Here is a 25,827-nt window from a genome sequence, read left to right as displayed (position 1 = left end):
TCTGTTTGCAGCAGCTGGGCGCCCTTTTTCTTTATCACATATTTAGAATTCCTCCCTTTATTTGGCACCAGCTAATAAGACAAAGGTATCTCTCTTGCCTTTTTAAGGTTTGGCGGGTTTAAAGGATGTTGAGGTTTAGCTTTGCTTTGTTGACAACTCTCTCTCCCTCTCTTCTCAGCGTTAAACTGCCCCACAGCCACAGTTGCGCTCCCCATTGATTGGCAGAATAATTATGGACTTGATTTGTTCAACCACAGGCGAAGTGGGATTGAGGGAGTAGGGGAGCTGAAAGAGCATGTATACCATTTTTCTTTTTTAAGAGCGCAGCAGAGAGGTCTGCTTGCCTGCATCTTAAAAAACCAACTCGAACAAAATGTAACCTACTAATATAACTGACACGTAGATTACACTGTAAAACACGCACGCTTGTGCACAGCGTTCAGAGACCTCCGTTGGCGACGGGCTCTGCTGTAGGCTGCAATAAGCTGAACAATGTGCTCAGCCGTGTGAGCAGTGAAGCGATAATTGACACATCCTAAAAATGCAAGTAAGGACTGGGTTATTAATGCTTTCTTCCTGGGGGTGGTTTCAGCGGAACCATTAAGCCTTTAATTGAGAAGGAAGACTGACGTTAAAAGCTGTTGCCTTGGCATTGCTGGTACCTACTTTTTAGTTTTTTAATGAAGATGAGGCTTAGGGTGGTTCGCTACATGATTAGAGCGCACGTGCAATCACAATACTCAGACGCACAGCTATTTTAGTTTGAAAGATCCTTAAAATAACCCCATAAGTCCTTTTGACTCTAGGGGTGGAAAAAGTGAGGAGTCTCTCCTTTGACTGAAGGGCAGGTGAGCAGAGTTCCCACCCCTCCCTGTTTATCCCCCCCCCCCCTGCAATCGCTAGGAAAACACGAGCTTCTCCCACGCTGTATATAAAGCCGTTGATATGGAAGGTATGACCCGGGTTTCGGTCGAGAGTACACATGCCAAAGTCTTGTTACCAGGTTACATCACTGTTGTTGTTGTGAGTGCAAGTGCCAAATCTTCAGGCATAACAGAGGGAGCACACTTAGCGATTCCCCTCCCTTTTGCCAAGTTACCATCACACTACGGGAAGATTCTTGTCATAATGAGCTCTCTCGCTCTTTCACTTTCCCTTGTTGTGTCTCTCTCCATCTCGTGCTCTCCCTGTCTCTCTCTCCAAACACGCCAAAGTCAGGTCAGCATTTAACAATCATTGGTGTAAATATTTATTGTGGTTTGTTTGAATCCTAGTGACATTGTTTTTAATGCTGCATTCATCACCTCTGCAGTTCTAAGGTAGCACATGCAGCAGCACAGTCATCAAGGGCCTTAATGGTTGTGTCTGTAGCTGAGCAGACACATGCTGCTGGAGTGTTAGCCGTGACGGATGCATGACTGCAGTAAAAGGGGATTAATCGCGGAAATTGCAGATAAGTGCAGGAGAGCGCTGGTCTGGTGCCTATCAACAGTCTTCTGTCTGCAAGTGGGAGTCAGAATGTGAGCAGAATAGCCTACTCTTTTCTCAGAGAGGAAATGATGAGTGATGCACAGGTATTTGAGGGGAAGTAGTTCTCGGTAGGCAACTCTGTGTTCTAGGTACGAAATAAAATGGGTTGACTGTGGTATAGCCTTATTATACAATAAAAATAATTTTTTCCTATTACAGCAAGCATTTGTCATTCTATAGAAACTTGAGAGGAAATGGCAAACTGAAAACTCATAATGGCAACGCACAGCCTGCAAAAGAAGTTAAATATTTTAATGGATTAATGCAGCTGATGACCTATTTTGTATAACTAATGTGTGTGTATATATATTTACATATTTCTAATGCTAGCCAATGACTGAATAAATTGAGATTGGTGAAAAAAAAAAAAAAAAAAAGTTTAGGTTGCACAGTAAACTAGTCCTGCCTTGCTTTACAACTTAATCAAAGAGCCTTAACCACCTAAGACCCGAACTCTTACACGGCATGCATTTTTGATTTCTCTTTGATATTTGGGCATATTGGGGCCCGATGAATGTAAAAACAAAGAATTACCAGATTTTTTTTTTTTTTTTTTTGTTCGTTTTTTTTTTACCTGATTTTTGTTTCTAAGAAAAAATGAGAGCCACGTATGAGGATATTCGTTCAAGATTTCGATAGAACAGTAACAGTATAATGTCCTCCTAAGTGGACATCAGGCCTTTGTAGAGCAAAATTGAGTATTTTGGTCTAAATAACCGAAAATGTGATGTCCACCCACATATATGGACGCCAGGTCCTAGGAGGCTATAAAAAGAGATGTCTTCACATAGACTCTTGCTGGTAACTCACTTAGGAAGTGAGGTCAACTATCAGTAATCTTTAAAAAACATATTGAAAGTAATTTAAGTCATTCTAACTTTTGTTGACTTGTGTTGAACAAAATTCTCAATTCTAAATGTTTATTAAAAAATGAACGCATTTAAGATATTTTAGTAACCCTTCCTCAAACACGCTGCTGCACACAGTGTCCTGAAAATCCATAGACGTCTATGTTATACTTTGAGTAGGATCTATTATGAGGTGATGCTGCATTATCCTAAATACGTTTATTCTTGTTATACAGTAGGGATAGCAATATTTGCAAATAACAATGTTAACAAACAGACTTTTTGTTGCACAATGGACAGAGAGCAACACATTTCTACACTGATCCATAAACATCAGAGTGCAGGACGCTCCGTTTGCATGCCTTCAGTTATTGAAGGTGTATACAGAACTCTCCAGAAATGCCAAACACCTTTCACGTATGTTGCATTTTGAGTGTTCCTTCACTTTGATCTACAATTTCACGTCATTTATGGTTAAGTCCTAACCGCGTTGAGGAGCCAGTCTAATGAGATTCCCCGTTAATGACTGTAATCCGAGTTCTGATGAAATGCTAACGGGAGCTGAAGTTCGTCTGTTGCTTCCAGCTGTTTCTGGAAGCCTTTCTTCTGAGTTTATTACACACTCCCAGTGCCAAACTGCATCACAAGTCATCCGTAAGCCTCTCCAAATCCAAAGAGTTCTGCCCATTTAGACGTGTGGCACAACAGCAGTAACCTCGTTAATTATGTATGAAAAATTATCCCTGACACAGAGATGGAATTGATCAGAATCTAACAGCAAATTACATTGTGATCTGCACTTCAGGCCAGCGAAGTGTGGTTTGCAAGCTACAGTTTAACACTTGTTCCATCTGTTTACTGAAGTTTATTAAAGCGTGGCTACTTGGATTACATGGCTTCAGTTATCAAAAATAATATCAAAATATAGCGAACTCTGACATAATGCATTATACATCTCTGATGTACTGTTAACACATAGGACATGATATAACACTAGTACTGGGGCTTCTTCTGTCTGTCAGAGCCATTGAAATGTTTGGATGAAACTGGGAGGAGCCTTTAGATAAAGGCAATGAGAGAGTTATGCATCTGAAAGGGGTTGTATTTTAGATGCACCTAAAGGGTCTGAAGGGAATTGACTAAGGATTTTGAAATGTAACCCCTTCAGTTCACCCCACACTCCAGTCAACATATTTATTAATGGGCTTTAGAGTGGTCACTTTGTACCCCCCACTTAATCGCTGATTAATCGCTGATTGGTATAAACACCTATAATAATTAGTCATATTGAGCAAACGTTTTTGTAAGCTTTAATTGTAGAGAATTTGTATACCGTGTTCACCTTGTGTTATAGTATAGAGTAGGGTTGGGCGATATGACCCAAAATTCATATCTCGATATTTTTTAGCTGGATGGCAATATAAGATATATATCTCGATATTTTTTTTTTAAAAACCATAAAGTAAGAACAGAAAGACAGTTCTTAGTCAAAGCTGTGTCCCAGATGTCACACAGGCACTTTTATTAACATACAGCATAGATGTACATGAAAAAAACTACTCAAAAATAAATTGAGCATTTATTAAATAATAATGCTCCATAAATAAAAGAAAACTGTTGTTTTTGTGCATAACAAAGAGCTCACAATTGTGCAGTCAAAATGTAAACTAAAATACACTGAGCATAATAACAAAGACAGATTTCACAGCAGCTCTGTTCCCAAAAGTTCTACTGCGTGACTGACAGCCTGGAGTTTGAAATCCGCTTTGTAACCATGTGTCTTAACAGGTGCCATTTATGGTCCTTATACACACACACAAGACGGTAATATTACGTTGAAGCACAGTACGTATTACTACGCGAGGCTCCTCGGTAGCCATAATGCTCCGACAATCCATCAAGTGGTGCAGCTCTGTAGCTTACCAAAGTCGTACTAAAACATTTTTTTTTTTTTTGACAGATTGCTGAGCGCTGTGTACCACATTAAATCGGTTCGCGGTCAAGCACAACCAGAATTCATACATAAGGCGCGCTGTCAACTTTTGAGAAAATGAAAGGATTTCAGGCCGTGCATGGCGTTAGCGTGGTTAGCTTGTTAGCGTGGTTAGGTCATTAACACGTTGACGCCGTCCAGCCCCACGCATGGGGCGATGCGCAGTAACTCGTTAACGGAGATTTGCCATGTCCATCTTGTCGCTGCCTGCAGGTGAAGCGATGGGGAAGGAGGGGGAGTTGTGTTTAGTGAAGGAGAGAGGCGAGGTCGAGTAACGTTGCGTAAAGACAAAAGTGGACGAAAGAGAGGCTCCACAACTATAATTATAACGTAACATAGACTATATCGATATAAAGGATATCGTCACATCTTATATCTCATATAAAAATATATCGATATTTAAAAAAAAAAACAAAAAACGATATATCGCCCAGCGCTAGTATAGAGTCACGTATAAACATGTTTTTACTCATGCCGAGTTAAAATGACAGCTTTTGCATTGTCCTCAGTAGTTCCTGCAGTGAGCACAGACACAGTGACAGGCGCTGTTTTTTGATACACAGATACTCGAGATGCAGGTTAACACATGCATTTCTTTAGACAAGCATAATAACGGTTTTATTTTTTCTGATTCATTGACCTTGCATTTAAAAAAAAAAAAAAAAAAAAAAAGAGAGAGAGAGAAATGACGGATGACAAACCTGCTTGCTGTTTCAGTTAGTGCAGTTATTTTTGATTTGCATTGGCTATGGGGTGCATGTCAGTTCTTTAAGTGCTGCTTCCTACTGCAAATCCACAATAGCCTGTTTTTTTTTGTTTGTTTGTTTGTTGTTTTTTTGCTTTTCTCTCTGGACAGGAAAAAAAAAACTGTAATTCAAATAGTAAAACCTATTTAATTCACGTTTCGTTCTGCCTACTTCCCTTTCGTGTGCATGCAGCACTTCTGCTTCAGTTACTAGTTCCCTTTTTGATGAATGTCCTGTCTGTTAGTTTCATTCATTGGCACTGAGGCAATGTGTGACAAGAGCAGAGTGACCTTTTTATAGGATATTTTGTGGGTAGTTTTTCTCAAAACATTACTTCAGTTGTATTTATATAGTGCCAAATCACAACAGTGGTCAGCTCGAGAATTTATTTTATGAGGGAAAGAGACAGTATATTGCAACAGTTTGAATTCCATGCTCGTCTTTCAGGAATCATTAGTATATGTTTGCCAGTTGTTTGAAACTGAGGCTGTAATTGCTATTAAAGCTGGATACTGGACACAGATTGAACTTTTGTATTGTGCATGCAGTCCCAGGTTCAGAACTGTTAAACTAGAGTATAGGTCACAAATGTTAAGCAGAATTGTCACATAGAGATGGTTGCTCAAGGTCCCCTCTTGTGTCATATGTATTGACATATTGTATGAATATAATTATTAGCTTTATGTAAGTAAGACTATTTAATAGGCTGGTTAAGAGCTGTTGGATGAAATTGGACAAGCCAAAGCTGCCATGCAGATTTCCACTGCTGATACCCCACAACCCAAGCCTGTTGCTACTGCTATGACCTCCCATTGCATTATTAATAAATAACATATTAGAGACGAGGCACTGTGTAAAGCTTAAATATAAATGCAATAAAATAACCAAGATTTCGTTTTGTCGTTTCACTGAAGCTTACTGTGTAGTTAGCCAAGCTCTGAGCTGTAATGCACAGTTAAGTTTTTTTTGTTTTGTTTTTTTTTTGTAAACGGAGCGCTCATTTTGTGGTGGTTGTAAATGCTTTTGTGTAAGTATAGGTTCAGGAATGGCTGTTTCGAAATGGCTCTTGTAATGTTTAGATGTTATCTGATGCAAATCAGCCATGTGCTCATGTAGCTTATGCTAATTAGCCATAAGGAGCTATGGTAATTAATACCTAGTTAAAAGCAGCTGTGTAAGTGCCAAAGTAAAGAGTGAACTGGAAACACACCTGAACATTTGGAGGTTTTATTCTTCACGATCCAGTAAAAATCTACGCCGATTGGGTCATACCACATCTTAAACACTGCTGTTTGGAAGTCTTTCAGAAGGCTGCAGTGAGATGTGATTGTGGTTCAGAGTTCAAAGATTGCATATTTTCATACCCTCGCATCCGACCATTTGCTGCATAACGTGGTTAAGTATGAAACTGTCTATTTTGGAAAGATACAGTGTATCCCTACCTCCGATGTCACAGAAGAAGGTTCCAGACATTGTTTAGCCATCTCAGGAAACACTCTGTACGTACACGCCTGTAATGATGTTAGTATACTTCATGCAGACGTTCACCCATTCATCAACCCTCCTCGCTTTCTAAATTGCGATTAAAGACATGCTTACTGTCACTGTAAAAAATGTTTGAAGTCATTTAAGTGTCATACACAGTATTAATATCACAGCTGAAATATTAATTTCTCTCTGGGCCATGCATTGTTGTGGGGGTACTAAAATTTTAAGTGCTTGCTAAGTGCAGGCATGAATTTTGCAATAGTGGTGACGGGAGTACAGCACTGATTTTATGACGCAGTTGCTGACTGGTGGCTCGGTACATGCTTGCCTAACACGAGTTGACGTAATCTGCTGTGTTACGTTGAGTAATCCCTGGTCGTTACTCAGCTTGTTGCCTCGTTGGGGATTCTTGAATAAAAGATATCTTGGCATATGTATTATAGCCATGCTGTCAGTTTGATTGAGCCACTTCAAACTTAGTAGCTGAGACACCAAACACAATCACTGATTTGCTGTCAGTGCTCTGCTGGCAGCAGGACTGTTGATAAGTCCTGTCAAGAAGTTGGTAAATTAAGATGTTTCAAATACGCCTTCATTTTTTCGTTCAGAACTAAATCTGCCATTAATCCCTGGAGGATAAAGAAATGTTGAGTCTTGAATAGAGAATAGATTTGACTGTCCATTTCTCCCTCTCAGCACTCAAAAAATACTCTTGGCACGCCATTCTAAAAACAAATTAAAGTGGAGAGAGGGAGAAAGATGTTTTTCTTTTTTCTTTTTTTTTGTTGGCGATGACAGTGACGGAACCTCATTTTCCTACAGCTAGATCAAAGTGTCTCCATGTGTGTGGCATTGCAGCCTTTTCCCTTTGGCACCTAATGATACAGCCTGAACTCAAAGACCCCTTGGATGCAGACCATTTCCACTTTCTGCTCTGTACCAGGCCTGATGTCATCTAGGTTGTGCCCTTCAAGCTCACCCCCACCGTTCCATGTCCTCTGGCTTTTCTCGTCTTCCCCGCCTCCTCTGCCCACCCCCAAATCTGTTGGTGTATGTAATCAGACAGCCCTCTGTGATGCAGCAGTGGGCTCGGGCACATCCCTGCATTGACTGTCCCACTACTTGGATAATGAAGGCAGCTGGGAGGCCGTCTTACTGCCTCCTTGTGTTGCGCTTCATCATTCCTGCCACAGCACAAGGTTTTCTAATTAAGTCACCATCTTGGCCCTGCAGATTATGTAGCAGCTGGATCATTAGCGTGGAGGGTCAAATGGCATGTGTCTCCATGTATCGGGCGGAGCACTTTTCATCAACCCTTGTCTCAGTCACCTCACCTCTGCTGGCCAACAGAAGGCTCAGCCTGCTTCCTCCTTGCATGCCCCCTTTATGCTCAGTATTTTGTGAAAACATTACACATAAGTCTCTCTCTTTTTTTCTCTTTTCTTTTAACTCTCTTCTGCTTTTCTGATGGCGACATGCTGTATTTAATAATGCAGGAGGGGCAGACTTTTAGAAATACTTGTACAAAAACACTGATGTATAAGCATGGCTTATTGCCTGACATTTTGTCAACTTTTATTTTGTAGTTGACTTCAGTGTGTGTTTTACTCTGTCTTGGTCCCCTGAAGGTTCTTATCTATATTGAATATTAAGACATGGTCATGTTATCTTGCAACTACTTAGAAATGGGCTAAAAGGACCTATTTGTAGCATTTATGCACCTACAGGACCTTATGACAGCATTGTATCGTAATTTCACATCAGTAACAACAAGTTGAAACCAACAAAACTTTCAGTGACGTATTGTGATGTCAGCATGTTGCATAGCAACAGACTCAAATCAAAGGCCAAACAATACTGTCGCTTGGGCATGTTCTGACAGTCTAAACTAAGTGACAGACTGTAACCTGGGGTTAGTTTCTTTTAATGTAGGCAAAGTATTTCATATTAAATCTTGATTATTTGTGTTGAACAAGCTCTAAACAGTTAGTCAAATAGTGGATCAACAATAAAACAGTGAGAAATTAATTACTTAAAACATTTTTTATAAGACAAATTGTCGGATATTATAGTTATACCTTGTCATTCATGTGTGCTTTGTGCCTTTTTCAGAACATCTGTGATAGGACAAAAGCATGACACAAGATTAAAGCTAAGTGTGCTGGCCCAGCAGTTAATCAGTCGAGGAAATGCTCCGCAGATTGATTGATTAAAATAATAGTTGCAACCCTACTTAACAGTGTGAACATCAATTAAATGGGCTATTGACTGAACTGAGATCAGTTTAAGAGTACCACATAGTATCTCAAAATGGACGCTGTACTGGCTGCACTTTCAGAGACTGCACGACACTGATGTAAAATCTGTACCGGAGGCCTGTACGGTGTATAATGTGTAGATTAATTTTAAAATCTAATTAGTTTTGTATTTCAGTGGGCTTCTACTCATAGAGGGAAAATTACTGTCAGCAGCCCTGTGAGTCACCTTCAGTTCAGTTACAGGGTGGAGATGCCTTGTATTTATTTGTATGATGAGGAAGAGTTATTCACCATTAGTCTGACTCACCTGTCAGTATAGTCAGTCAGCAAGCCTCTTCATTTATCAGTCTGCTCATGACTGCAGAGGATGGGGGAGAAGTTTCAGTTCTCCTGTGTTGTCCGTGAACAGCCATGATGTAAGTGCTAATGAAGAATAAAAACAACAGATTCAAAATATGTTTGAGTTTCATAAGGCTTGTCTGAACAGCTTGATTTTGATCCATTACCACAGATTCTCGAGGTAACAATATCAAGGAGGGAATCAAGTATCAAAACATCTTTCTAAACTTTTCATTTTCCAGCAGAAAGTGTTTCTATGTTTTCCTTCATGCTCTGTATGTTACAAACGCCCAGAGTTTGGGTACACATAGCGTGTGTATGGGGGGGGGGGCTCAAACATAAAAGTAGTTTTTGAAACATTCTGGCATAAATTCAAGGTAACCATAGCTACTTTTCTCTGTCAGATCCATCTTTCTTAGCCCTGAAAATGGGAGTTTTTGATACTCGGAGCATCCTTTATAGGAATTATATCAGTTTAATAGCAGGCAAGAAATGGAATGAATAAAATATTTTAATGCATTTTGTTCAGAAAAACTTGGATTAGAAACTTAACAGCGGCTGATGAAACCTGACCTTGATTATACTAAGGGAAGATTTAAGACCACTGCGCCAATCCATTAATGATCTCCCGCAGCCGGTTTTGGTTTTTCCTTTCTCCGAATTCTGTTTGGATGTGTGGAAATGCCTTCATCATCTGCTCTGCCTGTCTGCACTGATAGCAGATATTGAATTGGCTGCTGGGCACTAGCTAACCCCTACTGTGAGAGATCAATTGAAAGGGACAGCCATATACTGCTTCTCACAAACTGCCGGCCAATTTGGGAATTTCGTACTCTTCCTGATGCATTTCAGATGGTAAGCAGAGCAGCATATAAATTATGTTTTTTGTGTCTGTCTTGCCATGTTTTTTGACTTGCTCATTAAGTAAACGGATATAAAACAAATCTGAGATTTTAAAAGTTCGATGTCAGTAATGGAGTAGATATTTTTAATACTTGTAAAACTGCATTCAGACAAACCGAGGTTCCTTTTTTGTAGCATGTTTTAATAAAAATAATTATTAGTATAACAAGTAAAATTTATTAGTTGTATTTAGCAAAAATACTCATTATTCTCAAATGTGCTTAAAAAGTTTGAAAAATCTGGTTCAGTGGCATCACAAGGGTACACAAACACTATTTTTGAAAGATATTTAAGTGTTGTCAAGACTGTTATTTCCAGCCTGACATGCACTCAAACTCTCACATGCTCTCTCACACTAACAAACACACTTGTGTGAGTGTGCTTAGTCAAGAGAAAAATCCCACAACTCGGTGAGGAGTCCTCATTCTCCCCTCAGCCTGATTGCATTTTCATTCTCTCTCTCTCTCGCGCTCTCGCTCTCTCTCTCTCTCTCTCTCTCTCTCTCTCTCTCTCGTACACACACACGTACGTCCTTTAACCTATCTTGGTAACTTTAGGCTTTTCTCTGCCCCCCTATTTTAAGACGCAGAGGGCAGTGTGCCGAGAGGGACAGCGAGACAGGCTGTTACGGGCGGCGAAACAGTTTGCAAGATGACACTAGCTGGCTTGTTTACAGCAGAGGGTCGATTTGAGGGGGAAGGGGTGGTGGGGAAGGAGGCAGGCAGGAAAAATAGAGAGGGGGTTTACTACCCTCAAGAGAGTCGGAATTCCTCCTGAGCCATTCCCCCATTTGGCTGGCAGTTGTGAAAACAATTGCCTGGCATTTACTCTCTCTGTGCAGATGGAGTCCCAGCTATGAGTCAGCTTTCAGAGCAGCAAGTGGTGGAGAAAGTGGTTGGCTTGTGATCTACTGCACAGCAAATATAAGCATGCTTTATAAACACGCCTGGTTTTTGATATTGGAGCTGTTTCCTTCTCTACATTCCCAACGTTTAATTTCTCCTTATCACACAGGCTGGTTGACTTATTTAAGCATGTCTCTTTGCTGTTTCTCTACAGCTGATCTCCAGAAGATGGTATGCTGATGTCCTGAGCTGAGGGAGCCTTAACTTCATTCCCCACTCGCCTTTGTTATTCCACACCTGGTCTGCTCTCCATCAGTCACCAACACCAACAGCTACCACCAACACCTTCACATTTTCCCCACCCCCTTTTGTCCAGCCGGTCGTCACCATGACGTCGGAGCTGGAAAGCAGCCTGACCTCCATGGATTGGCTCCCTCAGCTAACCATGCAGGCGGCCATTCGCAAGGCTGATGCCCAGAATGCCCACGGGCCCGGCATGGGAAAGAAGAGCGCCCTGCTCGATCCCAACACCACGCTGGACCAGGAGGAGGTGCAGCAGCACAAGGATGGCAAGCCGCCCTACAGCTACGCCAGCCTTATCACGTTTGCTATCAACAGCTCGCCAAAGAAGAAGATGACACTGAGCGAGATCTACCAGTGGATCTGTGATAACTTTCCCTACTACAGGGAGGCGGGCAGTGGCTGGAAGGTGAGGAAAAAGAAATCTTGACTATTAATTCTATGGAGATGAGGAAATGCAATAATAATTTTGCATTTAGTTGGGCTTTTCATGCTTTGACTGCCATGTTTTATTTGTTTTCTATTTTTTTGAAAAGCAAATGCTAAGGCAAAATGAGCTGTTCAGACCTGTACATTATTACATTTAGAAAAACCACCAAGGTTATCCTTTAACAGACATCTGATATCCAGAATATTAAATATTATCGTTGTTGCTCTTTTAAAATTCATTTGGCTGTGCGTTTGGTTAGATTCTCCTTTGACCTTACGTTTTTGAGATGAGCTGCTGACAACATTCGTCGAAGAAATTCTTTGACTTAAATTGTAGTTTGGTGGGATCTGGATGTCTTAAACAAAGTAAGATTCTGTTGGTAATCACCATTGTCACTTCTGAGAAAGCTTGGAGAGAAACTATGAGTGTGCCAAATCACACTAAGTGCCTCAGTCCTCCGAATGAAAAATGGTGCAGCCCTGAGAGAACCATATGAAGTGTAAAACCCTGGATTAATATTCAGGGAAGTGGCCCCTATCTGTGCGAACACAGACTAAATAGCCCATTCATGGGTGGTATTATTCATTGCAGATGCCTTGATAGGAGAAGGCCATTATGCAGAAGGAGAGAGCCAGTGCTGTGTCATCATCTCAAGGAGCCCATGATATACCGAGATGAAGCTATGCTGATTGCCTTTTAAAGGGCCCAGATGGAAATTGATATTAGAATGAGTTTTCCAATCAGTCGACGTTTATTGGAAATAGAATCTTAGGCACTGCTTTATTGCAGTCAGACAAGATGTATGAAGCCCATTTCCTGGGGCGACAAGATCTGGCATGTGTACAGGCTGCACTGAGGTGTGTGTGTGAGGGGGAGATGAGAAAGCATGTGTTATTATAAATGGATTGATTTTAGCTTTTGTGGCAAGGCCCCTTTTGTAAGGAAATGAATTGTTTTATTTTGCAGCCTTTGTTTCCTCTTTTACCTTCATCATCCCTTATTTAGTTGTCAGTAACACAGCAGCATATGTGCCGTCAGACTGCATGTGTTCCTGCATTGAGTTACAGGCATTTTCAGCTCTGCATTTTGTATACCACCTACCTCCGTGTGCAATGAAATGTTAAATTCATTGCCAAATGATTTTTCGCCAGACGCTGGTATAAGGCTAGAGGAGCGTTTTTCACCGCCTTTGTTTTTGGATTGTGAGGAAATCCAGTTGCAGAACATGTTGCAATCATTGGATAGACTGTACCTACTGAGATACTTTAAATGCTGCTTTCTTATTCAGAGCAGCCATGAGTAGATGATAATTTAGGTGGGTTGTAGTGGACTTGGTGAACTCCTACATATCCACAGACTTTACTGCTCAGAAATGTGAGGGTGTGACAGACTAGCCCAACTAAAATAACTGTAGATAAGACATAGCATGTAGTTGACACTTATCCCAAGCACTGTGAATACACACACTTTTTATACATTTTAGAGTGGGTGGCCTCAGTGGGAATCAAACTGATGCTGCTGGCAGGGTTGACGCTTTGGTCTTCCCACTGAGTTACAGTTCCACTGTAGTTACAGCAGAAAAGAAGAAATTATATTAAATTACCCAAGTGTTTTGCTGCTAATGTGTCTTTTGGTTCTTATGTTGTGAAGCGTGGCTTTTTCCAACAGTCAGTAAGAACAGGACGTTATGTAAACTTGTTGCAAAAAGCCTACACTCTAAATAAGTAGAAGTAGCATTAAGGATGTGTATGTGGCTTCATTTGTAGCTGATACCAATGTTTAATTTATTTCAAAACTTCAAACTGTGTATCATATTAATGGTTTAGATGAGGGGTATAGTAGAAACGTGTAATGACGCTGTCGTGATATGCTGTCTGCTATGATGATGCTTATCACGATGCAGACACTCTGCAATACAGTACAAGGCAAGCACCCACCATTGCTTTAATTTTTAAAGAAAAAATATCCCTACATGTGGTCTTTAGGTGTTTATTTGTTGCAGCGTGGTGTCAGCATGTGTATTGTTATTATCTAATCACACTAATCTGGCAACAAATATGATTAACTCTGATTTGGTTTCACCAGTGGTCAAAAATTACACCCCTCTGATTTTCATCTTCTTCTCTTCAAGTTGGGTGTTTTTGCATTCACTTTACCCTCATTCATTTCATAACTGCTGCCATAAACAGTCATAGAGTAGTGACCCTGCTTAAATAATTTGAAGATCTGTTTAATGCATTTTCTATTAAAATGTAATGAATTGGCATCAGTGTATTGATAACTATTTTTTTTCCACGAATTGTATAAACTTTTTTTTTTTTTTTTAAAGGGTACAAATTCAACATGCCAAACGGAAGATTTATTCTAATGTGTTAAATCTACATCTTGGGTATATCTTAACCTCAAATCCCTCTGAAACTGTACGCTCTAACCCAACTAGCACCTCCTTGTAAAAGGAACCACAATTCACTATTCAGATTGGCCTTTTCAAGACTGTTGATGCCTTCTGTGCATTTCTGGCTACTTTTCTGTTGCAAAATTTGAATTTGTCAGTGAGAGAATAACCATCATCACCTCAGTATAAGAAATAATAATCATAGCCTCAATATAAGGACTCATAGATTTCAGCAAATTCCTGGAGGGAGATTGACAACACCATCAGAATGGATGTGAGAGAATGTACAAAGAAGTGGACAATTATGCTTACCTCCAAGGAGGGGAAAAAATGGACCGCAACAAAGAGTTAGGGACCCAGGAGGGGGAAAAAAGCCCCAGCATTTAGTTTCTATCGTGGCTAGCTCTGCATATAAAGCACCAGGAGACAACCCCAAGTCGATTAAAATATAAAACACTGTGCAAAAGTATGAATGCTGGTAACAGTGCCGGATGCTTAAGTGGGTTACGTTGTAAGCTCTACAAAGATTCACCACAGAAATCTAAATCATAATGCTAGAGTCACACTAGGACAAACGGTGGTTGGAGACTGCAGCAAACCTAAAAATACTGCAACCGTGTGCAATGCGATCTCATTCCCTTTGAAATGGTTGCTTTCAAGATGGGAACCTGGTCGTACTTGCAGTCAGTTGCAGTCTTTAAAACGACTTCAATGCCTCAAGATGCAAACAAACGGTAATAAGACAGTCATCTGTAATCGGTCTATTGCCAGTTTTCGATTGAATGTAGTAAAGATGGCAATCATATGCAGTTTAACCATCTTGCAAGTCTGTTGCAAGTCTGAATCAGAAGGCTAGTTCTGATTAGCGTCACCGCTGTCTCGGTGGAGTTTAATAAACTCGGCCGTCTGCTTCTTGCTATCTAAAATATAACCAGACACTGGCGTAAATTCTCGACTGTCTCATACTTCTGTTTAATGAGTTTTCTGTTTGACGTTTAGTCAGCTGTGTGAAAACCAAGGAGGAACCCACCCGGGGGATTAATAAAGTTTTATTTTATCTAATCTAATAACTTTAATCTCAGCCAAACCGATTTACTCACAAACAAACAAAACACTGAAAAAAGCCCAACAATAACATTTTTAGGTTGTCTAAGTGACTTATATATCACGTTTAACCCGAGCAGCGAAACTCCGCGGTGATCTGAAAATGATGTGCCGGGAGTTGTGCCGTTCTCGGCCGCATCAGTAACCCTCGAGCTCCCGGCTAGCTGTCGAGCTGGTGGGTAGCAGACGCCTCTGAAAACGTCGAAGCACTTTTGCAAATATGGGATATCTTGATAAACCGAGCAGATATTTGATGTTTACACAACTACTTTCTCGCCTGAAAATATTTTAAAAGTTTATTTTGTGACCCAGAAAGATTAGTATGAGTAATTTTAAAACTTAGTAGCGGCCGCCATTGTTGGAAACTGGAGTTTGGCTGGGCCGCGCTATGAATTCTGGGATATGGTAGTAATTTGGACAGCCTTCGGCGCGTCGCTGTGATGTAATCGGTCTAAGAAATGCGGCCTCAGGAGGATGCAGCCCATGAATTTGGACATGTCCAGAGTATAATCGCAGCCTTTGCGGTTAGAAAATTGCACTTGATCATGTCGCGATATTATCGCAAATGCGATATATCGTTCAGCCCTAACGCATAGCGTTTTTTTAAAAGCCGAGAAATGCACAGTATTTCATAGCTTGCTGTGAGACCTCACACCGTGCACATCTACTGCGGGAGTGGTGCCTGTTATCGGACCCGGAGTTAGCAACATCACCCAAGAACCCGAAGAGGAGAGTCGTGGCCCCTAGCCCTGCCAGTGTAGCAGAAATGATGACGGATGATGATGATGATGGCAGCAGCAGCCGTTCTTCTCTGGGCGAGTAGCTTAATGTTGTTCGTGTGTAATTTACGTTGAGTAGGCTAACCACGTTATTAAATTAATGCACTAAAGGTGAACTAGCAAACATCATCATAGTTACATGCGGCTGTCTTCTTGTTTGATGGCAGGTGCTCCCTTCACCCTGGCCAAAAAGGCTAAAATGACCAAAGAAAAAGTGGGAAACAGTTAAACATGAGAGGTTTTTGGACAAGAGTGTTTTTTCCATTGATTAAGCACTGCTTCCAGCCAAGAGTGATACCATATATGCTCTATAGCTGCAGAAAAGGCTAACATTGTTTTCTTTTTACAAAAAAACAGCTAAACATGAGAGGTTTTTGGACAAAGTATGTGTTCTCCATTCTTTAAGCACCGGTTCGAGCACCATTTAAGCACCGGCACCGTTTCAAAAGTACCGATTTGGTACTGGTATCAGATAAAACCTAAACGATACCCATCCCTAGCTGCAAGTGCCGGTTTATTACCAATTTGGGAGTGAATTTATTCAGTTCTCCAATTTCGATAATGGGAAGCAAACATGCAACTTCAAACAGTCGACCTTATATTCAAAATTGTCCTTTGTGGGAGTGATTGTGCTTATGTTAGGAAAGGCAATTTTAGTGCACAAAAAAAGTAGAATTTGTAAATGTTCATATGCTACATGAGTATTGTGTAATTTAAAAAAATGAATTTTGAATTTGAAACAAAAGTGTATAAATCATAAATTTCAGAAGACTCTTCACTTTTGACTAGCATTTTGCATTTTTATGTCTCAGTTACTACGTTTAGATTTTCAAAAATATGAGGGCACTTGTTAGATTTTAGCTTCTTTTTTAAAAAAAAAAATATACTCAAAACCACAGTGTGCTATCTTGAAGTTGTTGGAATGAAAAGTGCTTCTTTCAGAGTCGAGTTTAAAATAGATTTGACGTAACTGCAATGATGTCTTCGATATGAGAGCAAGTTACTGAATTAGTCAGCGCTGGTGACGATTGACGCTCTTCAGGCGCTTTCTAGTTTGGTAAAGGTTTGCATAGATCGACAGATTCTGGCCTAAATGTGGGCTGCAACTGTAGAAATACCCCTCACATTTAAAAGTGTGAAAAACCACATCACTCTAACCAGGATGCTGTACAGCGCAGGAAACGCTGAAAAAGCGGTTTTAAGATGTGCTCATAGGCTGGAGCCTGCGTCACAAATTTTTTTTTTTCCTCTCAGTTCTTGTTAATAAGGTGTTTTCCCTGTCATAGATTTTCTGAGAATCTAAACAACAAGAATAATGCACATGGAATATGTATAAATCTCTCATTGCATAAGACATTTGAATGAAATCCAATATAACTGTTTCCGTGCCCGGGGCATTTGAACAAGCTCCAGTAGCCTTAGGTTTGTTTCTAATGTTTTTGTGCTTGGAGAATTTTCACATCCCATCACACAAATGATATTTTCATCCAAGCCTGTGCAAAAGCCTTGGGAAAGGTTCCTCTCCCAATCACCAGGAGGTCACTTGTAGCTTTTACGCTTGTAAAGGTTTTTTTTTCTCCCTTTAAAATCCAAGCAGATACTCAAAAGATTTGGAAGTAACAAAACGGCTAATTGAAATTGTATAATTCTGTAATATGCTTGCAATTCTCCCTGCACTGTGACCGTTATGATATGAATCCACCTATAGTGTGACTGAGTATGTTTGTGTGTGTAATTAGTTGGAAGCAAGCATGCTGGGGTGGGGTGAATGTAGGTCGGATGTAGTCATCGCTCCTCTGTTCCCCTGGAGATGTCAGTCGCAGGAATTTGGGACTCAACACACGCATGCGTCTGTTCTGTATGATAATGCAAGCTGTGTCTGAGAGATGAGACCTGGCTAATCTGGGCACCAGCAGCTCATTTAATCATCTCAATAAAACTCCATTAGCCTGCGCTTTTAAGAAATATCAATAAGTGCTGTCAATAAAAACAGATAATTCATCAAGTTCAATAAAATAAATAAATAAATAAATAAATAAATAAATAAATAAATAAATAAATAAATAAAAACTAAAATAAAAAAAGGAAAAAAGTAAGCGCTGCCTTGAGAGTGTCGAATATGTGCTCGGCATCTATGAGCAAGCAATTAGTTGGTGATTTTCTTAACACCCTCTCTGGCTCTCTGAGGCATTTTTGATTCATGTTTTGCAGGTTTGTCTAAGCAGTCGTGTGCATGATTCAGCTCATATACTTTAGCTTCTGCAGCCTTCTGTTCCATGCAAAGAAGATCCATTATATTGCTTGAAGACCTTTAGGTTTACCGAAAGCTATATTTAAAAGATGTATCTAAAAAGTTCTTTTCTCTTATGTTTTGTCTTCTTTGTCATAACAAATATGTGCTGCTTAATCTCTGTGACGTCAGCTGGTCCGATAACTCCTGAAATTAAAACATAAATGGGAATATTCCTCAGCCACAAGGTCAGAAGATGATGCTTGTCTCTCCGTCGTTGCCGCTTAGCGAAGATGAGACTTGGGATTTACCTAGTGGTCTTATTCAGTGTTTTAGAACATACACTACCAAGTCATAAGTTAAAGTCTTTGTTTTTTTTCAAAGGTTGAGGTTAGCATTTGAATGAAATTAACAAGTGTGTCACAAGTGCCCGAATCAGCCTTTTCTCTGCACAGATGCTCTCTTGCGTGTCACGAAAGGCAAATCATGGTTCTCTCACTTTCACTACGACTGTTTGTGGGGCACATGTTGCATAAATGATTTGCAGACGTGTGGCTTCAAGACACCTGAAAGAGACTGCTGCGTGACAGAGGAGGGTATTCCCCTAATCAACTTTGTAGATGGACAGTATTTTAGAAGACCACTAGAGTAGTTTGTCTTTACAGTCATTTCTGAGTTTGATTTAAATGAGTTTGCTTTGTCATATTGTTTCATAAAAAAGCAGTTTGAGAAGTTATACTCTTTATCTAGTTGACAATAAAAAATGACTATATTTAATCGTAGATATTAAGATATTTCTTTTGTTTTTATACAAAAATTGTTTAAAAATAAATTACTCATAATAAAGCATGTTTGCAACTGTATTACTGTTTAAGAATTAAACTCAGAGGATTTTAAAAGTCCCTAATAGTACAAAATTAGAATTGCATATGTATATGAAAATATGGTTGTAGTTTTTATTTACAAATTCAGGATTATTTCATTACATTTTGTAACAACAGTCGATCTTGTTGGCTAATTTGACTCTTACTATAATGTCCACTTTGATTGTCTGAAAATATCTCAGCTCAGCTCAGCCATAGACAGAGTGACAGTATGTTTGATTTCTTTTTGGGTCTATTTTTTCTTTATAAAAAAAAAAAAAAAGCTGAAATGTTGACCTCCATGTTCATCTCAAACCTTCTCCCGGCTCGTTGTAGGCTCACTTCAGGCAAAGTGTGTAAATTCCCCTCTGCATTTCTTCCAGGTGAAAAATGCCAGAGAAATTCGGGAGCAATTCTCAACCAGTTTTAAAAAACGCTTGAAATGTTCGCTCTTGAACTTTAACTGAAGAAGAGATTGTTGCTACTGGCATGATTTTTATTTTATTTTTCTCTTCTACACCTGTGTACAGGAAAAGAAAATTAGTTGGAAGAGAACGGAAGCTGCTTTGATTGCCTAACAAACATTGAATCTCCCACTGCATTTTCACTGAGGTCCATAGCTCTTACATGATCTTGTTAACAGGGAAATATAGCTTTGGTCTGTAAATCGTTGAGTGTGCAGAGATGGGGCATGGAACTGCCTTCTGCAGGGGCCCTGGACCTTGCTTTGATCTCATTATAAAATGCAAATACACAGTACCCTAAACAGATCAAAGGTTCAACTTCCCATTGGATCTGAGGCTTAATAATAGCAGCCTGGAGCAGTTTACTATTTTTTAAAGAAGCGATTTGGGTAGCCACTGGTCCTCCAGGACATTATTTACTCTGGAGATAATATTCCTGCTTCTGACTAGTGACTAGCCACAGCTCAGAAAATCCTTGCTCCTGTTGCTTATTTAAATAAGATCGGTCAGGTATGAGCATTCGTGCCTCCTGCCCGTATCTCTCACCTCAAGCTTAGGTTTACAGGGCCTGAAATCTCAAAGTGGAAAATTGCTTCGGTGCTAGAGTCTCTGATACTTTCGTCTACTTTCATCATTACAGTGTAAAGCAAGCATTTACATTTTAAGGACTTTGGAATTGAGAGCGTGTATGTTACAAAAGAAACAGTATCACTTTAAATATGTATTCATACTGCTGAAAATTTAGTAAATAGCAAAGTTACTTTTTCGTTCTTCAGAAATGTATCTTTTCTACTGCGGTCTCACGTTCACCTTGGCTTCCATGCAGTGTGATACATGATGAGGTTGTGCAGTAGTATTTTTAGCGTTTTGCCTTATACTGGATTTCTTGTTAATTGTAGAGACAGGAAAAGTGGCTGCATGCTGGCCCGGCGCTGACTTTTTCAGGCTGTGGGAGGGGTAGTGATTCACTCGGCAGCCAGTTTGATCCTGCTGTGAGGCGGGTTCCCGTGTCAGGAAGCTCCAGCCTGGCCACCCGCCCACCAGCCTCACCTTGCACCCGCCTACCGGCGCCCCACCGCTCACGCTCTGGCCCTTAGAGTGGGCGGGGAGAGCAAGCTGGCAGGCCTTGGCATGGATACATTTTGGCAGGAGCTGCTGTCCCCACACTCCACTGAGTGAAGTGCTGACTGCAGTGCAGAACATAAAAGGCCTGAGGCTTCTATCTCTTCCTCTTGTGGCCTGCAGGCCTGTGTACCGCTATGTTGGCTTCAATATTTATTTATTTTTTTGGAAACTGTTGCTGTCTTTTTGACAGTCTCTGCCATGGTCTCACAGTTCATCCATGATATACATGACTTCTGTTATCATTTTACCCAGTCATTAACCCTTAGTAGCTCCCTCCCATCTGCTTTTTCTGCTCAAGATGTGATACAACAGCTAGTTGCAAAAGCTGTTGACCGTGGTCATCAATTGATCCAGTGAACTTCCTCCTCTGTGATAATGAAGTCGATATCTGATGCACAGACGAGGACAAACCATTTGTTTTGCAGCTTATTCCCCCTTCTAAGACTGATTTATGATGCAGAAAAGAAGAACACTGAGTACTGTTGATTCAGACAAGAATTGTTCACAACTTTGCCCTTTGAATATAATAAAATAATAATAATGTTAAGTATGTATTATTAATATTATATATTATTAATATTATTTACTATTAATTTACTGTTATTTACTGTTACTGTTTATTAAGTAAAAGCAAAGAAATGATTTGTTTAATGTTATTGCATAAACTATAATGAACAATTTACACATTGCATTTTTTACCCCGCTTTCCTTTTATTTTTTGCAGACTAGAATGTTATTGGACAGATTGCAGTTTCATGTTGCCTGTTTCCTCATTAGTGCTTTGCAATACAATTTCTTGAGTTGTTTTAAAGTGTTGATGAAACAAACGGTTTGTACAAATCAGCAACCTGTGATGAAATATCGTCCAATAAGATGCAACCCTGGGAACGTTCTTGGTGTCCAGACCAAGAAAGTAAAAATAATCTCCAATAGCTCCATAAGTAGCAGAGCTGACTGCATTCTAGCTTCAGAGCTCCTCAGACTCTTACTTGTTCTGTCTTCTTTGGCACTCTTTGCTTCCTGCAAACCAACTGACGTGTCGGGTCAGTGGTTTCTCGGTATGTGGTCACAGATATGTCTGTGCAAATGAAGCAGGCCATTCCTATGTTTAAAAAAAAACAAACAAAAAAACAGATCTGTCATGCAGAGATAATAGAAACTTTAGGCAAAGCCAAACAACTGTGTAGTGCATTGTTGAGGATTGCATTGGCGAGCTCAGCATCAACGAAGGGGATCCAAGAACAGTCAGATAACCTTTTCACGACATTTAGCTAAAAATCATCGGATTTATATTTTTGTCAAAGTCTACAAATAAGGAGACATCTTAAGGTATGATCTATAAGCAAAAACAAAAATTAGTTTTAAATTTGGCCACTATCCCATTGAATAAGATTTGCCTCAATTTAAAAATGTTGCAGCACTTTTAGCACTTCAACCACTTTTGGTTGCTTGCTGGAAATCCCCTGCTAACCATCTGCAATTTCGCCAAGATTGTGCCAGATCAACCAAGCTGAATTTTATGATAGTTACCGGTTAAAACATGCAAAATAGCCTGTTGAAGTGACTACCTAGTTGATGATCAAAGTCGCAGAATGAAATCTGAAATATTTAGAGCTGTGCTCGTAGCTCTGATTCACTCTTAATGCTGCTGGACTGGTAGAACGGCATTTCAATCTACTTTTGTTATAATGTGATACAAAAGATTTTATCATCCCTTTGGCAGAATTTATTTTGGTCTCAAATACTGCACACTTACCACCTCCATAGTATTAGGAGGGGGAAAAAAAAGAAACAGACAACACATTTGTGGCAAATCACAACGACAAATGAAACACACTGCACATATTACACAACCAGCAACAGTATATGAAAATGCCATATAGCCATGTCTGCATGGTTCTTTTTCATTTGAGGTAGGCTCATTGGGGTGCTTTGTCTTCTACCATAGCTGGTGACTATGGGATAGTTCATACAAGAGCTTTTTTTTTTTTTTTTTTTTTTTTTTTGTGCATGTCTGCAAACTCTGTTCACATATTTCACTGGAAGGACTCGTGTTCACTCTTCCAAATAACCCCCATGGCATTTGTACCAGACAAACAAGCTTAGATTTTAACTGTACGTTAAGGATGCATACCACGCTGAACTCCTACACTTGAGTACACTATGTAGTAAAAAAACAAAAAAAGAAAGAAAAAGGGGTGGGGGGGTTAGAGAATCCTCTGGTCCACTCTTTGCACCTTGTGTCTGCATCACATATCTAATCTCTTTTTTTCTTACATTTAAAAGGAGCCTGTTGTCATCACACCACAGATCAGAACTTTCCAGTTCAGTCAAAAACTGAGCAGGATGGCAGCAGAAGTCATGTAAGGATTTAAAAATGTAAGAATACTGAATATAAGCTTAAGAGATGGAGAGCTGACACAAACCTCAGGCGGTAGGATGCTGATTGATCTTGATTCTGAAAGGGGTACTGATCACCCAGACATACTAGATTCAGTTGGTCAAAACGGAAACATGCCTCTTTATAACATAAAATGATATTTATCTGTTTCAGTTTTGAAATAAGCAAATGTGAGAGCTGCAGTCAACGAAAAGGAGACATGCAAAAAGTCTTGGGTTTTTCCAGGTGCCTAATAGTCAAACAGATAGCACTGTTGGCTGCATCATGTGCCCCACCCTTCCCTGTAGGCAAATTAGAATAGAGCCAGTACAGAATTGACCTTTTCCTTGAGTACAGGCACAGTTCTTTTTTTGTTTTTTGTTTTTTTTTAAGTATTTCATCACAATGTAAGTCAGAGACACATGTCTATAATCATTCAGCTGGACAAGGTTTCTTTGGAACTGGAATAATGACAATTTGTGTTCCCAGAGGGCAGTGTGAGTCCACAGTGCTGGAAAATAGGGCACTATAATGGGGTGAGCAATGCTGCACAGAACTTTAAGAGAGGACCAGAGGTGCCATCTGAGCTGGAATATTCCTTATAAATGTCTAAAATGTCCAGATCTGGATTTGAAATGGTCTCCAGTTTGGTTGGATCGTTGTATGGAGCTTATTCGGTTTATTGCCTTTTAGCAAATCATTCTTAGTGACATGGTGCTTTGTGTTTATTTTCATATTGGTTGGTGCTTATTGTGTAAGTCTCGAAGTGTTTAAAAGCCCACTGAAATAAAATAAGTCAGCTCTATAAACTCACTGTTTTTTGTTTGTTTTCTTTTTCATTTTTCTGTTTAGCAGTGAACCATCTTATTTATAAAAGGCCTACTGTTGCCTGACATGTATGGTGATGTGTGTTTTGGTAACTCCACTAAAGTTGCGTATAGTCTGTTATTGTGAAAGCATCATCGTCAGTTCTCAAAGTATGCTGAAGTGTCTATATGTTATTTCTCAGCCATACAGTCACTGTGTTTTCGTCTGTGGATTACTTCAGTTAAAAAAACATATTGAAAAGTGGAATTAAGTGGCCTATAGTACAATTGTAATTTGACAGGGGAGCTTTGGCTTATCAGATTTCTTTTTTTGTGTGTATTTTCCAAACATTTAACTAAAACGCTCTCATATGTAACCCATAACATTTATTTGTAAGTATGCCTTCTGTCCACTGCAGTTGTTGAACATTCTGCTATTTGATCAGCAGCTCTTACTGCATTACTACTAAGAGAAAAAACACCACATACGGATTATATTGTTCCCAAACTCCCCTTGGCAGATAAAAAGGTCCCAGGGACCGGAGCAGCAGTTCAGTGCTGCATACAGGCTCTCTCACGGTGTACTGTCTGCACCAGCTGTCACTAACGAACAAAATGCTGCCCCCTCGATTTTGCCCTGTTGAATGAGTAAGAAATCCTCCAACTCCTATGAAGCAAAGTCTCTGTAAACACCTCCATTTTGCTTCTCAGTGACAGTGTTGCATGGTATTATACTCGACAGCAGTGGTCTCTCTGCGGCCTCTTCTCCATTGCAGTCTGTGGTAGAATAGCTGGGCTTGGGCCGATCCTCCTGTAGAGCAGAGGAACAGCATCTCTGACACTGTAGAGTAGCAACTCACCTTCTTACAATAAAATTTTTATTGGCATGTTATGAGCAATTTCCACACAATCAAGGCCATTTATAATCCTCCTTTAACTTGATTTGCACTGACAGAGCCATATCACACAACCATGAAATATAGTCTATATCTGCCAAATCACACAATTAAAAAGAAAAAAAATATGAGTCTGGGTCACAGGAAAAGCTGCCCAAGAGCTCAAAAAAACTTAGTGTCCTTAAAGTGACCGAGTCATCAACCTAAACCTTGACCCTTCTGAGCTTGCTTTTACTTAGGAAGAAGAAAAATGAGGACAGAAAGGCCTACAACCACCACCTAATGAATTAAAAATGAATCCTTATCATTATGTTAGTTAGTCCCATAAAGTTGATTCTGTTTATCTCATCATCATCATCATCAACTTTATTTATAAAGCACTTTAAAACAACCACAGCTGACACAAAGTGCTGTACATTGGAACTGTAAAATAAAATTACATGAGATATAAATAAAAACAAATAAAAGAAGAGTGAAATCATTAATTAAATAACTCCTGCATTAAAAAAGAAACTAAGTCTCACTGAGGTTAAAAGCCAAGGAATAAAAGTGGGTTTTAAGACGTGATTTAAAAGTGGACAGTGAAGGGGCCTCTCTAACATGCATGGGCAAATTATTCCATAATTTTGGAGCCACAATAGAGAAGGCCCTGTCCCCTCTGAGCTTCCTCCTGGATCTCGGTACCTCCAGGAGCAGCTGGTCAGCTGACCTGAGAGACCGACAGGGTATGTGGGGATGAAGAAGCTCAGAGAGGTAAGGCGGGGCAAGACTGTGTAGGCATTTTAAAATTAACTCTAAAAGACACAGGCAGCCAGTGCAGAGAGGCCAGCATGGGGGTTATATGCTCTCTTTTTCGAGTTCCTGTTAGGAGTCGTGCAGCCGCATTTTGAACCAGCTGCAGACGTGAGAGCAATGACCGACTGACCCCCACATAAAGTGAGTTACAGTAGTCCAGGCGGGAAGAAATAAAAGCATGGATCACTGTTTCAAGGTGCTGCCTCGAAAGAAAAGATTTTAGTCTTGCCAGTCGCCTTAAATGATAAAAACTGGACTTCACCACTGCTCTGATTTGGTTGTCCAATTTAAAATCACTGTCCAACTTAAA

General features: G+C 39.9%; 1 protein-coding gene across 4 annotated transcripts in view; it reads left to right on the top strand.

The window, feature by feature from the left end:
• foxj3 (forkhead box J3) overlaps positions 1–25,827 on the top strand; it is a 98,702-nt gene that overhangs the window by 29,034 nt on the left and 43,841 nt on the right. For all 4 annotated transcript variants that reach the window (XM_082534838.1, XM_082534839.1, XM_082534841.1 and 1 more), the window contains one exon: positions 11,165–11,659. In XM_082534838.1, the coding sequence (XP_082390964.1) occupies positions 11,339–11,659 (321 nt within the window). In that variant the 5' untranslated portion in view covers positions 11,165–11,338. The remainder of the gene's footprint in view (positions 1–11,164; positions 11,660–25,827) is intronic.

This window comes from Aulonocara stuartgranti (genome assembly GCF_965226115.1).
Source record: "Aulonocara stuartgranti genome assembly, chromosome: 5".
In the NCBI taxonomy this organism is placed as follows: Eukaryota; Metazoa; Chordata; class Actinopteri; order Cichliformes; family Cichlidae; genus Aulonocara; species Aulonocara stuartgranti.
The sequence above is the reverse complement of the archived record's forward strand: the minus strand, read 5'-3'. Positions and strand labels throughout refer to the sequence as shown.